The sequence below is a fragment of the Zalophus californianus genome, chromosome 12, assembly GCF_009762305.2.
Source record: "Zalophus californianus isolate mZalCal1 chromosome 12, mZalCal1.pri.v2, whole genome shotgun sequence".
Taxonomy (NCBI): domain Eukaryota; kingdom Metazoa; phylum Chordata; class Mammalia; order Carnivora; family Otariidae; genus Zalophus; species Zalophus californianus.
The window spans coordinates 60,217,033-60,232,535 of NC_045606.1; the positions used below are offsets into that span (position 1 = coordinate 60,217,033).

General features: G+C 47.5%; 1 protein-coding gene across 3 annotated transcripts in view; it reads left to right on the plus strand.

Annotated features, from left to right (window-relative positions):
• Positions 1–15,503, plus strand: part of WIPF3 (WAS/WASL interacting protein family member 3) — an 80,645-nt gene that overhangs the window by 56,051 nt on the left and 9,091 nt on the right. For all 3 annotated transcript variants that reach the window (XR_004819490.1, XR_004819491.1, XM_035723394.1), the window contains exons 3-7: positions 2,793–2,925; positions 5,008–5,139; positions 8,907–9,650; positions 11,779–11,928; positions 12,896–12,997. Coding sequence is in view for 1 of the 3 variants with exons in the window: in XM_035723394.1 (XP_035579287.1) it covers positions 2,793–2,925; positions 5,008–5,139; positions 8,907–9,650; positions 11,779–11,928; positions 12,896–12,997 (1,261 nt within the window). In the remaining 2 variants the exon portion in view is untranslated. The remainder of the gene's footprint in view (positions 1–2,792; positions 2,926–5,007; positions 5,140–8,906; positions 9,651–11,778; positions 11,929–12,895; positions 12,998–15,503) is intronic.

Genomic DNA, 15,503 nt, shown 5'->3' on the forward strand with positions numbered 1-15,503 from the left:
AGGCATGTTTAGTGGAAAAATTACCACAGGAAAAGTGTCCAGGAGTGGCTTTTTCTCTGTTGATTATACTTTTGGTGACATTGCTAGTAACCAGGATTTGCATAGAATAAAAGAACGAGTGAGTATCTGGAAATCTCTTCTGTTTCTGTACCCTTGTAACCACAGTAACAAGACTTCTTGGGGTTTTTTAAGAAAGCAAATTATGAGTGAATTGTTAAAAAATATTGCAGGTGGAGTAGAAAAGACTGTCACGGTGTAATACAGTTTTCAGTGTGCAAATGAATATGTCCTTAGATGTCCTTTTGTACAAAACCCATTAAGCCTAAATCTCTAGGTCACCCTAGCCCTGAAGTTACTGGTTCTTGACCTTGCAGGAGAGACTTGACTGATACCAGCTCAGTATCAGGGGAGGGAGAGCCCTCTAGTGGAAAGTCATCAGGGCCAACTAGTGCAGCGGGAAAGGAAGCGAAGAAGTCAAAGAAGGAATGTTAAATTTAGTCCAGCAAATTGAACTGCAGCATGTACACGTGATGTGACTCGCCGTATCCTCCTGCTGATTTGGAAGATGTTTATCTACACATCTGTGATGTGGAATCATCAAGAACCTATTGAGGCCTGTGCTAAGTAGGTACTCAAATTAAAATAATTATTCCAAGGACATATAACCTTCTTCATAGCCATCACCTAAAAAGCCTGGGATGGGCAAGTTTGGGTTTGGGGAGTAGGGGATACATTTCGGTAATAAACAGTCAAGTTTAAATTAGATGAGATGACCCACTCCCACCCCAGGATTATTAGCTATAAGGTTTGTTCATGGGTCAAGCTGCTTCTTTAAGCAGAAGAATGCACCGTTCTAACCTTTGCCTTCCCCAAGGCTATCACCTGAGTTGGACCATGACTACCATCATAATTCAGTGTGTTATTTATCTTATAAATAGGAAGAAAGCTACAAAGCACTCTGTCCTTCTAATCCCTGACCATAGTACATGTCTGATATTGTAATGCTAGATTTTTGCAAAAATGTTCATACCCTCTTGACTAGAGTCATGATATTTCTGTTGGCTCTTTATTCTTGTCATTAACTACTATAAATAAAATGAGAGACTTTAAAGATCTTAAAACTTTGCAGTTTAAAATTATTTATTGATATTAATTGTTTATATAGACTTTTTAAAAGCATGTTGTATGAGAAATTCCCTGTTGTACATGTGCATTAATAATGCATTCTAAAAACCATGTGATCATTAGGGTTGGGGCCCTTTGCTTATCGCTCTATTATTGACCATAATCCATGAGCCCCCCTCAAGGGTTCAAAAAGCTTGTTTCCAGGCAACAAGAAGCATATGCCCTTCAAAGCCTGCGGAAGATGCCTCGCCAGTGCAGTAGACTCAGCCAGTAGAAATGCACTCTCAGCACATTTTAGCTAAAACTGCAATTGCCCTTGATTCTAGCCTGTAACACTGGAGAGTCTCTGACTATATAGTCGACAAAGCTGAATTGTCCTTTTCTGAACAGAAAATGGCTAGAGCAAGGATTTGTAAATCTTATCTATACTTTGAGGACCGTCTTAAAGTCTCATATCTTCCTTGTGGCCTGACAAATATGGCCATTTCTGAACTCTTGGTGGCTTTCCTCTCTGTAGGACTTACGTCATGTACTGCATTATGTAGTGGCTTAATTCCATGCACGTGTGTCCCGTCTCTCTGGCACGCACGCATGCCCTTGAAGGCAAGCGCAGCGTATTCTATACATCCGGGGTCTAGTTCACTCACTCATTCATTCGTCTGGTAGTCACTGCAGATATGCCTATCTGCAGACAGGTCCTGTTACTCTCTCTAGAAATGCATTTGTGGGGCGCCTCGGTGGCTCAGTCGTTAAGCGTCTGCCTTCGGCTCAGGTCATGATCCCAGGGTCCTGGGATCGAGCCCCGCGTCGGGGTCCCTGCTCAGCGGGAAGTCTGCTTCTCCCTCTCCCACTCCCCCTGCTTGTGTTCCTTCTCTCACTGTGTCTCTCTCTGTCAAATAAATAAATAAAATCTTAAAAAAAAAAAAAGAAATGCATTTGTGAACAAAACGAATAAGGTCTTTCTCCTGACACGGTCCTGTGGGGTGGTGAACCTTAAACTCGTAACTGCGAATTGCCATTTTCCACAAGGAAAGATAAATTTATACAAGGTGATAGGAATTGCAGAGGAACAAGGAAGATGGTACCTGAAGAGAGAACACTGCGGGGCCTTACTTAGACTGGAGGGTTAGAAAAAGCCTCTGAAGTCGTGATATTTCAGCTGAAAACTAAAGACACATGGTACCTCCTATGGAGCAGGGGCTGAGAAGTATTTCTGGCTTTGAGAACTATTTAACCAGGTCTCCATGCACATGGTATAAACCTTCTGTGTTTCCTCCTGGTTGTGTCTCCCAGTGCAGTCCTACCCCTCCCCTTATTTGCCGCCAACCTGCATCCATTCTGTCTGGGGCTCCCTGGTGCTGCGATCCCATGGACACCCCTACCATGTCAGCCCAAGCTACAGCGGAAATGTTTAAAAACAAAATTCAACTGAGTAAATTTTAAAGATCTGATTTTATTCAGTGATTTATGAAATCGGGCAGCAGCCCATCTAACAGAGAAAAGAGATAGAAAGCCCATCTAACAGATAGAAGAGAGCCCCAAGGAGCTGTACAAATTGAAAGACTTTTATAGGCAGAAGGGAGTGGGACACAAGGAAGTTGTACTAGCAAAAAGTAGATTATGATATTATATGTGGTTATAATCAAATCCCTCTTGTTCCCTTACAGGTAGGTACAGACGCTTCCAGCTTGAGAAAGGCAGACCCCAAAAGTCGGAGTGCACTGTTGGCTGATATCCAGCAAGGAACTCGCCTACGGAAAGTCACACAGATCAGTGACCGCAGTGCCCCACAGATTGAGAGTAAGTGAGCAGCTGGGCCGGGCCTGCCGTGAGTCACGGGCAGGCCATGTGGGGCTCAGCCAGGCAGCGCTGGCTTGCTCAGGGCAGGGGCAACACTTGTTACCCAGGATGCACTTTGGGCCTTCGCGGACTTGCATGATGTATGGGCCACGTGAGTGAGAGAGTCAGAGCTCCTTTCCAGGTGTACAGATGGTTTAGAGCAGATCTTCTACCACTGTTCGAATGCTAAACAAACGAGCAAATTCATGGTGGGATACCTTTTTTTTTTAATTGTGATAAAATACATATCAAATTCACCATTTTAGCCATTTAAAGTGTCCATTTCAGTGGCATTTGTACATTCACAATGTGGTTGCAACCATCACCTCGGTCTAGTTTCAGAACATTTTCATCACCCCAGAAGGAGACCCCATGCCCATTACATGTCACTCCCCATTCCGCCCCTCCCCCAGTCCCTGGCAGCTGGTCTCTGTGGGTTTGCCTCTTGGGGATATACATGTGAACGGAATCATACAGTATGTGGCCTTTTGTGACTGGCTCCTTCACTTAGCATGTTTTCAGAGTTCGTTCATGCCGTAGCGTGTGCCCCGTCTTTACTCCTTATTGCTGACTAATATTCTGTCATCTGGCTACTCCACTCTGTGTGCATCCACAGTGAGATACCCTCTAAAGATAGCTTACCCTGCATCCACCTAGTTCCCAAAGAGAGAAAAATTAAAGTCTCAACATTAAAGTATGCCAAATTTTTGTGTTCGCAAGGAAAAAAGATGTATTCAGAATTCTCTCATAGAATCCCATGACTGCGCTTTCTATGTACAGAGTTAAGAGGGGCCCTGTGCTTGGGTCACATGACCGGGGCCGAGTCCCGAGTCTGCTACCAGGTGCAGCTGGGGATTTCTCTGAGATTCAGTCCGCTCATCCACAAAATGGGGGAGGTAGTAATATCTGCTTTTTTTTTTTTTTTCTGGTCAAGATTGCTGAAGGTTGAAATAATCTATGCAGAACTATTTATCAATGTCATCTCTTATTATGTCTTCATATAGTTTTCAGTGATGCACATGATGGTAACTCTCAAAGATAGTCCTAAAAATATAATTGTATCTAGTATCTGTAATTATATATTTTAGTATACAGGGATAGATAAATCATTTTAAGAAATATTTTCAACAATTGCAATAAAAATTCATTTCCAGTTAGACCCACTAATTGGTTAAGCCCAATTACCAGATAAACCCATTTGATTGGAATACTCACTCCCTAATCATTCCAGTGGATAGGTAATATATATTAATACTCGGAATTATCTAAATGCATTCATCCACCAGTGGGCACTGTGCCCTGATTCCTCTGTGCAAGTTAGCTTCAGGCTGTGAACATTTCTTGCTAGAAATTCTTGTCTAAGCCAAATGTCTTCTCATTGAATGGAGTTGGTCATCACACCCACCTGGAAGGCCAGAATTAGTGACACCTCTCCCCCAGGGTTTCACAAGCTTTCTCTTCTGTAGAAGGAAAGATGCAGGGAAGGGTGCGGGGTGTAGGGAGTAAATGCTGGGGAGACTGAGAAGGAAAATGCCAAAGCACCAATCATTGGAGACCTCACTTCCTGCTTGCAGTCCTGGGCCAGACTCTGTGGACAAGAAGTTACAATTACTGACTAAATTAAATCTGTGTGTTTTCTCTGTCTGGGCCTCCCACAGCAACAGTCGAGTTGAAAATAGGGCCAGCACTCCACCTACAACGTTTGGGTGTTCTCATTTGAAAGGTGCTGCCAGTTCCCCCCACAGGCATCTGGGGAATGGCAGCATTTAGGTCCCTTTGTTTGGGTCACTTTTCAGGGTGCTCAGCTACCAACGGTCTTCGGTTCCTAGGTAGGTCCACAGAGAGTAGCAGACAGGCGTGAGCACATGAGTCTGCGGGGTCACCAGGCAGGGGGGTTTGGGAAAGAAGCCCACTGGAAGGGTAAGGCTGGAGGTGGGAGGACGGGAAGGCTGCCTCAGCGCTGTTGGATCACTGCCCCAGGCTTTGAATGGGCTGCTCAGCTCTCCTCACAAGTCCTCATTGACTTGCCTCTTCTCTGCAAAGGTTCTAAAGGAATCAACAAAGAAGGAGGAGGGTCTGCAAACTCTCGAGGCGGAAGCACACCCCCAAGCCTGGGAGACCTGTTTGCTGGTGGCTTTCCTGTGTTGAGACCAGCCGGCCAGAGGGATGTGGCAGGTAAGGGAGAATTCAGACTGGCTACCTCGTGATCGTTCGCTCCTTCATGGGTCGAACCTACTGGGCAATGCTTGTGAGCCATGAGGACTGTGACACGTTTTTAGTGAAAAGTTGTACAGCAGGAGATTGCGGATTTGGGCGCATGCCCTGGAAGTATCCATAAATCATCGTCCTGTTTAAATCATCCCATTGTAATAATTGAAGAATGACTTGCCACAGTGTGTAGTGTTTAGCAGTGGTGTGATTGGGGCCCAGACTGCAAAGTACAGACAAAAGGTATAAAGCACTTTAGAAAAATCTTAGTGATGTCACCGTAATGCATCAGTCATTGGTTATCAGTTGGGTATTGTTATCAGTAGGGTATTTCGTTATGATACATAACAAAATACCCTAAAACTTAGGGACCTTAAACGACCATGTGTCTAGCTTACAGTTCTGTGGTTGGCAATTTAGGGTGGTCTCAGCTAGGCTCCCTCTGGTACGTACAGCTTGGTCAGATGGCTTTTGCTAATCTTATATTTCTTATATCTTTGGTGCCTCAGCGGAGATGACTGGCCTGACACATCCTTATGGTCTCTCAGTGTCTAGCAGACTAATTGGGATTGTTTTTCCTGTTGGTGGCAGGGTTCCAACAGAGAGGACAGAAGTATATAAAGTCTCTTAAGGCTTAGTCTTGGAGTTGGCACAATATTACTTCCTACCGCACCCTCTTGTCCAAGTCACAGAACCAGCCCAGAAACAAGGGTGGGAAAAGACACTTCGTTTCTCGATGGGAGGATTGGCAAAATCACATTTCAAAGATTACGGGATCAGGAGTGAGTGGATACTCGAGGTCATTTCTTCAGCCAGTCTACTGTAGTCATTGTGTGTTAGTGGGTATCAGATATTTTGAAAGTATCGCATTAAAATTGGGCAAATATATATTAGTTATGCGTAATAGAAGTGTTTTTCCTATTATTTTTCTCTTTAGCCAGCAAGTTGAAATAACCTCTGAGAATTGCATTAATCAGGGAATATCGAGCCCCAAACATTGCTGGTATACAATCTTCTGCCATGGGGTGTGCTAACCTTTTCACTGGGCTCTGTGGCTGTTTGACATAATGAGGTGCATTTGCTGCTGTCGCCTACTGATAAAGTCCAGCAAAGATAAGAGCTCTAGGATGCTTTGAGATCCAATCTGAACCTTCTCAGAGGCCATTGCATTTCCTCTTTTTTTGCTAAGGGTTTAGCAAAGAGTGTTGGCATTTCCCAGTGCCGCCTTCTTTTTCAAAATTCCTGAGTGGTATCAAATAAACATCCTGTGTGATATAAAATGTCCACTAGTTTCTCTTCACAGACGTACAGACGCATAGTAGGTGCTCAGTAAATATTTGTTAAATGGAATGCGGGAGTGGGTAGGATGGTTGCTTAGAGCCATCAGGCCCAGAAAGCACAGAGGCTAGTGCTCACAGTACTTTTGGCAGTCCATGAAAATGTTTGGATATCTTTTTAAATCAGAAAATAAAACATGAAAGTTTAGAGTCAAAGATTGTATTTGTCTTTATAGCAATGCAGCCATAAAATGTCTTCAAAAGTCATAATGTGGTCCTGGCTTAGCATTCTGAAGGAGTGACCTTTTGTGTTTCTCCTTGGATTTCTGGAGTTAGCATTTATGTTATGAAGGAAAGCCTCCTCCTCCCTCCCCTTGGCACTTTCTTCCCTTGGCTCTGTCCGCTGGTTTGGCAGCTCTCTGCCACGTCCTGGAGTGGGCGTGAGCGTAAGCCAAATGAGGACTTGTGCCTACCTTGCCTCTGCTGTTCACATCATAGTAAAAATAGGTTTGCCCACTTCTCATTTGCTTGGCTGCTTAGTAAACAGAAGCTTCTGCACTTTTAACTCACTCATTCTAAGAGTTTTTGAGTCTTGGGCACATGGTGTGTCCTCAGTCACTTCAAAAGTCTGCATTGGTTAATCAGGGGCTGATTCTGCTCCTCAAACTTGGTAGCCCTTTAAAGTTCATGGAGCGAGTAGGCATATAGGGAGGCCTTGCCTTGTTAGGGACTGCCTTGGTCCTCCATCTTCATCTCTGTGGACTATGGAAACAGGCTTGGAGGCAGGAATCTCTGAGCCTGACACCTACCCTAAACCTCACGTAAAATGTCTAATGTTAGAGCTGCGGGTGGTAGGTAGGTCCTGTCCTTGGAAAGACCAGGTGGGGGGCCTTCCCTCCTGGTCACGGTCAGCCAGCTGATCCCAAGGGGAATCAAGTCAGACAGGGTGGAAGATATTATCTCTTCTGGAACGGCCCCAAAGAAAACCCTCAACAGAGGAATGGTGACATCACCACCCTGCCCCAAGAGCAGCCATTCCATAGCTGAGACTTGCAATGAGTAGTGCTGCCCAGGTAACTGTCACCTCATAGCCAGATGAGGGGCATCCCTGGGGAAGGCCAGATGCTGCCATCCTGCCCACTGAGTTTCAGCCCCAGCATCACCTCTGCCACACCTCACTTTGATTGGCCTGGCTTTCGGCATCAAGTCCTCTGGGGTACGATCTTGCACCTGGTTGGGTGAACACAACTGGAGACTCAGTTCTGAGCTGAAAAGCTCAGAACCGCCACAAGAGGCTGGGGTTTATAATCTGATTTGAAAGCTGTGTTTTTTATTCTGCAACACCTGGGAAGCTGTAGGTAGGAGAAGCAACCATCTTTTCACGTGTTCTCCACATGTTTTCAGAGGGGTAATAAAATATAAGGGTGGGAGAACAGGAAAAGATAGATTCCCCGGAATTCCATTCAGGAGAGCACTGTATTTGTTTGGAAGGGGTATTAATAGCATGCCTCCTGGGTGGACAGTGATGCTCCAAGGACACATATAAGCAGTGATCGCAGAACTTCCATGCTTTAGTAAATGGGGAGAGGAACATTCTTCTCCATGTGAGAAAGGGACAAAGGGACAAGGGGTAGCAGTACAGTGAAGGGGCTTTGTGCAAAGAGTGACGAGGCCCCTCCTAGGGAGCACCTCCACCCAGTCTTCCATGAAGCACACCGAACACACATTGCTGTGAGGAGTGTGCCATTGTTGAGTTCCAAAGAGGCATTGGTTTCAAGTTGGGGTTCGTGGATCTGTGGGATAAGGAAGCCAGGAGGCCAGGAGACAGAGAACCTGTTGGAAATGGGCATGTCTTTCAGAAAAGAAACTTTGAACTTCCAGAGGCCATGGAACTGGGAGGTTCGAGGTCATTGGACCTGGATCCCCAAGGCAGGGTGTCTTCCCACTGACTTCTGAGTGACCTTATACAAGGAATGATTCATCTTCTGATCTTGATGTAGAAAATGAATGTTCACATAATGCTGGAAGTGAGAAAACCTCCCTAGCAAGGAGCTTCCAGTTGGTACACCTGAAGATCCAAACCAGGATGTGAGGGCTGGGTCCCCAACTGGATTGACCCAGTGGGTAATGGTGAATAAGTGTGAGGGTGGCCTTGAAATGAGGAAGGGCGAAGGAGGTCAGAGCAGCCCAGTGCCCTGGGCCGGGAGACTGCTGGGCCCTTGTCAGGCGAGGGCAGAGTTGGGATGGAACAGGAAAGCTGGTCCTGCACCACAGTCTGGTGGCCTGACCTGGGATGTGAGCTGCTGCCCCTGAGGCTTTGGGTGAACCTGCAGGATGAGAGTGTCCGCCATGCAGTTCACGGACATCATGCTGGATGGCGTCTGTCATCACTACCCGCAAACTTGGGTTTCTCCTTCCTCTGTCTCTGAGCTGACTCAGAACTTGTTTCACTTCCAGGTGGCAAAACAGGGCAGGCCCCTGGCTCCCGCGCACCTTCTCCCCGGCTTCCCACGAAAACTCTCAGTGGCCCACTTAACCCTCCTGCTTCTCCCAGGCTAGGCAATGCCTCTGAGGCTCATGGCACCTCCAGGACAGTCCCTCCTCGCCCCAGCATGCCTGCTCCACCGCCTCCCACCCCGCCCCCACCTCCTCCACCCCTACCCCCACCCCTACCCCCTTCCTCCCCCACCAAAGCTCCGCTGGTGTCCCCACCTGGCCCGCCCACCAAAGGGAACACCCCAGGGGTTGCACCCCCTCTCCCCTCTGCACCGCCCCCTCCCCCTCTGCCCCCACCCCTTCCCGCAACACCACCCCCACCCCCCCTGGCCTCTGTCCTCAGTGACAAGGCCATGAAGCCTCAGCTAGCCCCCTTGCACCTGCCGCCCATCCCACCCCCACTCCCTCTCCTCCCACCTTGTGGGTATCCTGGGCTCACTGCCCAAGATGTTCGGGAGCCTCCCGCCCCACCCCCTCCACCACCCCCACCCCCTCTTTATGCCTCCTGTACCCCGAGGTCCTCTGTGCCTGTGCCTCCTTTGCCAGGAGCTAACAACAACAGCGAAGCCCCACTCCTGCTGCCCCCCAAGTCTCCCAGCTTCCAGGCCCAGCCACCCAAGTCCAGCATGCAGGCCTTGCCAGCGCCACCAGCCCCTCCAGGATCCCAGCCATTCCTGCAGAAGAAGAGGCCCGGCCGAGGCCCAGGTAAGCACCAGTCTTCTCGTCCAGGGTGGCCGCGTCCGAGGATCACTCAACCCTCACCAGTAATTATGAAGGTGCTAGGGACACAGCCAGAGGCCTGCTCCTAGAGCAGAGCCACTTGGGAACACTTGAGATGTCTTAACTCTTGGATTTTGTTTTAGAACAGAGCTATCAGTGCCCCTCATGGAGCCCAGTAAAACTTGATGTATGGGACTTCATGTTGTATTCGTGTTAGAGACAGGAAATCAAGGGGCAGGGAAGCTGAAAGACTTGTCCAAGATCATACAGACCACAGGCCAGGCATTCTGGCTTTGATCACCTTGCAATTACTAGCTGTGTGACCCTGGGCAATCACTTAGCCTCTCTGTGCTTACTTCTCCTCATCTGTAAAATGGGGACAGCAATATTTCCCACCTCTTGTGATTGCTGGAGCCGGGCCTGGCAGCACTGAGCTCTAGAGAAGGGTTATTCATTCTGACTCTCGTCATTCATCCACCCGAATCTCCTGTCTACAGTGGAGGGGGCTGTGGATGCAGTTTGTTTCCAGAACCAGGTGTCTAGTGTAATTTTTGCCTGAGTTACTATACAGCCTGGCTCCCAGCCACAGTCTGCACTGGCCCTAGGCAGATTACAGTAGCCTTCTGTCTTCTTTTTGGCACGTTCTCGTGCTGACTCAAGAAAATTAAGGGTCTGTATTTCGAGCCAAATATTAAGAATAATTCCTTCACATACCTAGCAGAGAGGATTTTGGATTGAGCATGCATGTCCAACTGATTTCCCCATAACAGGGAAGCTTCGTTCACCTCTGGTGTCCTTCCAAATGGAAAGTATACGCCCATACACACATATCCACACCCACACATCCACACGTGCTCGTAAACACCACATCCACACACACACACCCCAACACACATCCACACTCACATGCACACATATCCCTTGGTCTTTAAGAAAATCTTTTCATGCAGAAGGTTTCCTAAATGTATTTCCTCAAATTAAAAATAGCACAAGCTCACTGTAGAGCAAATAGAAAGAAATTGACATCACCTACAGTAACATCACCCAGAAATAAAAGCTGTCATATTTGGGTGTACTTCATTTTTTTTTTCAAAAATATCTACAGATTTACCAAGTTACTACTATTTTGGATATACAATTTTCTATGTTGTTTTAATTTAATATTACATTATAAACAGTTTTGTCAAGTTGTTAATGTTTACTCATAAGCATATTAATAAGATCATCAGCATTTACCAGATTACTAGTATTAAATTGATTCTGTTTTTTGTTATTGTGACTAGTATTGCAGGAAACACTTTTGTAGCAATTGTCATCCACCTTTTGGATATTTTGAAAGGACAGGTTCCTCAAAAGGAATTCCTGGTACAAAGGGCAAGGATATTTTTAAGGCCCTTGGTCACAGGCGATAAGGTTCAAGGCATTCGCTTTTCAACGGACTGGTGGCCGTAAGGGCATTCATCCCGGTGAGCCGCCTGTGATTCTGAAGTGTTCACGGGGTGGTGAGAAAACCAGTGCCTTAGATTGGGCGGGGGGAGGCGGCGAGAAAGAGGTTGTAATGGTGGACATTTTGTGGTGGGCGGGGTGGATTTAGGCTGACTGGAGGGAGAAGGCAGGGTCTGCAAGGCAGGGAACCCGAGTAAGCAGAACCCCGGGGACGGGAGCAAGCCCCACAGCTTGTTCGCCTCGCCTCCCTCTGTGCCTCACCGACAGACAGCCCTTCCCTTTCTGCTGACTCGGCAGAGGTTCCCCTCTTTGAGCTGTGCCTTCTGATCCTGAAGGTTGCCCTCATCAATCATATTGTCACAGCAGCTAACATTGACTGAACCCTACTGCATGCCACTTCACTTCACTTTACTCATTCAGCCCTCTCAACACCCCTAGGAGGTGTGTGTACTGTTTTACAGGCGAGGAAACAGAGGCACAAAGAGGTTGTCATTATCCCAGCAGGAGAGCTGGAATTCAGTCCCAAGCAGCTTAGCCCCAGAGGCAGCCCTTTTATCCACCAGATTCTCTGACATCCAGAGACCTCAGTACCTCACTTCTCCCAGGAGGTATAGCATCTGCTGTTCCCCGTTCCTGTATCTGAATACACTGGCATCTTTTCTATAAGGGACCAGTGGGGGGAAGCTAAATCCACCCCCAGCACCCCCTGCGAGATCACCCACCACGGAGCTTTCAAGCAGAAGCCAACAGGCCCCAGCCTGGACCCCGACACAGCAGCCTGGAGGTCAGCTGCGGAACGGAGGCCTGCATATCATCGGTAAGTGGGCCCACCTTGTGCTGTGCTGTGCCGGCTGCCAGTAAGGGAGTGGTTTCCCCTGTCCCTTGGAGGGAGAATGCCAGCCCACCATTTCAGGGTGCATGCTTTACAAGAACAGGGAGCTCACTCTAGGGCAAAACATCCTACAAGTTGTGTTAAATAAGGTTTCTCTTGAGGCTTTCTGGAAGGTTCCAGGACTCGGTCTCTAACTTTCTGATTGTGATGAGAAAGACGGAAGAAAATCAACATTCAAACTGTGTATGTGTGTGGGTGTCTCTGTCCCCATGGAGAAGTCCATGCATATTGGATTACACAATAGGAAGAATAGAGTGGTCTGGAAAAGGTGAAAGGATGAATAGAAGGCCCACCAGACAGAGGGACGGTTAGGGCAAAAGTACGGACATAGGAAGGCAAGTTCTCTGGGGTCCGACCCAAAGCAGGGACTCAGCTCATAAAGGGGCCACAAGACTCCTCTTGCAATCAGGAGCGCAGGGAAAATCCTGTTTGCTTTGGGGAGCCCAGGTCCCCCACTGGACATAAGCCATACTCCTTCCCACCAGCCAAGCTGAGGACTTTCCATCTGCTCACCCCTCCCAAGCAAAGCCCTCGCCAGGGGCTCAGGAGTAGCAACAGGCCACAGGGACTCTGCTGGTCCCTTATTGCTGGCACATTCCCCACCTCTGACTCTGGACCCTGGATAGCTCATGGCACTTCTCCCTTTAGAAGTTTCCCTAAGATGTTGGTCAAAGCAAGGTAGGGTGGATGATAGGGAGAGTCTGTTGATTTCACGTTTCCTGATTCCCCTTGTCTGAGCTAAGCAGTAAAAATTGAGAGGTAGATGGGGGTTCTTAAGGGGAAGTAGCCCAGTCATTAAAACTGGGCAGGCAAACCTGTGTGCTCTTGGAAATTCTCGAAACTTAGGTCATCACAATAACCAGAGTAATTTTGCTATTTTCCACATGTGCAGATGACTTTGAATCTAAATTCACGTTTCATACTGTGGAAGACTTTCCTCCTCCAGATGAATATAAACCATGCCAGAAGATTTACCCCAGCAAGATCCCCAGAAGTAAGTACCACCTTGGGAAGCCTCTTGGTTTTCCCTTACCCTCCAGAATTAAGTGCTTAGTGTGCATTGATTGGCTCCAGGCTGCCTAAAAGATGATGTCATGATTTCACTGTACTACTGGAAGAACACAGTGCTGTTTGTACTTCTGGAAGTGTCTGAATACTTACTTGTCCTGGCCCTAAGGATTCATTTAGAAGCTTGTTAACAGAACTCCAGAGTTAATTGTTTGGCTTTGGATTTGAGTGCCTTGATTTACCACTTGCCCCTCCCCTCCTAGGGCTTTTGACAAGGGAGCTAACCACCCCAGGACAACAGCAAAATGGGATACAGGAGCTTTGTATTAATAACCAGAGAAGAATCTGAAAAACCCCAGTTCAGAACTCTGGCAGACTGTGAAGGGGAGAATGTCCTTCAGTGGTTCTCAACCTTGAATACACATTAGAATGACCAACAGAGCTTTTAAAAATCCCAAAAGCCAGGTTGCACTGAGACCCACTAAATCAAAATACACAGGGAGGTACCCACGTGGTAGTATTTTTGAAAGCTGCCAGTTGATTCCAGTGTCCAGCCAAGTCTGAAAATCTCAGGCTGGTAAGAGCCTGACTTCTCCCAATTTCATCATGTGGCCAGCCTCCAAGTAGAGGCCTCCACTCTGCTTACCTACTTAGCCCAAGAGGCGGGCATATCCTTCAGGGCCAAAAGGGCAGGAGACAAGTACTTTAGGAAAACAGGAAGCAAAGTAAAGCAAGGTTGTTAACCACACAGCGAAGCTGCCTATTAGTTAAGGTGAGGCAGTTCTGGTCCAGTGCTGAAGCAATCCAGTTGGTCAGTAGCTGGTAAGCAGGGACAGTGGCAACAACATGGAGTAAGGGTGTTTCCCACCCAACAACAGGAGTCAAGCCCCCAATCCCAGATATCTGTGAACTAGCATGGAAAATCGTCCGTGTCCTGGGATAGCCCAAGAACATGAACTGGGCTCTTTGACCCTTTCCCTTCAGAAGGACTTTGGCAAAGTCCCTCCTCCAGGGTTCAGCTTCCTGCAGGCAGACCAGGGAGCTTGAGCCTTCTCCCTGCTCAGCTCACAGGTCCTCTTGGAATCAGCCTGGGCAGGTCTTTTTCTGCTGGCCTGTGGGATTGCACATTTAGAGAGAAGTGACCTTGTGTGCTTTTTAAATAATATGTAAAGACTACTGCTCTGAACTAAGGGAGAGAGGAAGGAGAGAGGAGCAGCATGAGATGGAGGGCCAAAGATGGAGTCGGTCTTGTCAGCACTCCTGCGAGGCTCATTTCCTTTCCCTAAGCAGGTGTTTGTTAATTGGCCACGTTCATGCCACAAATCCCACCGTTCTCTGTTATACCCAGACTGTAACAGGTGAATGTGACACCTGGCCCCTGGAGGCTTTTCAGTTACTGACTTCTACCCTAAATCAGAAGTCAGCAAACATTTTCTCTATAGGGCCAGAAAGGACATATTTGAGGCTCTGCGGGCCATACGGTCTCGGTCACAACTACTCAGTTGTGCTGTTTTGACAGGAAAGGAGCCGTAGACAATACATAAATGAATGGGCATGGCTGTCTTCCAATAAAACTTTATTTACAGAAAACAGGTGCTGGCTGGATTTGGTCTGCCGGCCATATTTTGCTGATCTCAACACTAAACCGTTCTAGAAAAGCAGATTCTTCAAAATCTCACTTCTGTCTCAGTAGTGTGCTGTGCAGTCCTTCAACCTTCAGACTCGGTAAATTCTAAAGTTCACTGCATTTTGAGCCCATGGTGCCCAGTCTCCTCCCTGAGAACGTAAGAGAGAGGCCATGCCTCGCACAGCTCGCCAGGAGAGCACAGCTGACAGTCTGTGCTGTATTCCTCTCATCTCAGAGAAGTAGTCAAATCAGTGCCCGTACACACAAAACTAAAACTAATCTGATGCTCGGGAAGATGCAGTTTAAAAAAAGAAGAAGAAGAAGAAGGGGCACCTGGGTGGCTTAGTCGTTAAGCTGCTTTTGGCTCAGGCCATGATCCCAGGCTCCTGGGATGGAGCCCCGCATCGGGCTCCCTGCTCCGCGGGAAGCCTGCTTCTCCCTCTCCCACTCCCCCTGCTTGTGTTCCCTCTCTCGCTGTGTCTCTCTCTGTCAAATAAATAAATAAAGTCTTAAAAAAAAAATAAAAGAAAAAGAAAACCTGCTAAGCGAACTGACATCCTACCGACCAGAAAGGGTATTTGCAATTTCAAAACTAAAATGTGGTTTTAGATTGATGCGGCACTGGAGGGCATAAAATCCTCCTGTGGCTTCCGAGCACAATTACATTAGCATGTTCCTGCCGTCCCTGTGAGCCGTAGGGTAGAACCTTGGTAATTCTATTAGTGTGAGGCTGATACAGTTCATGCCTGTCTGATTACATTTCTTCTTACAGTTTTCCTCCTGCTCCCCATTGACCTGGCTCCCCGAGACTGGAGGTCTTCACGGTCTGGTTCTGTCGGATGAGTGTGTTCTCACGCTGTCTTAT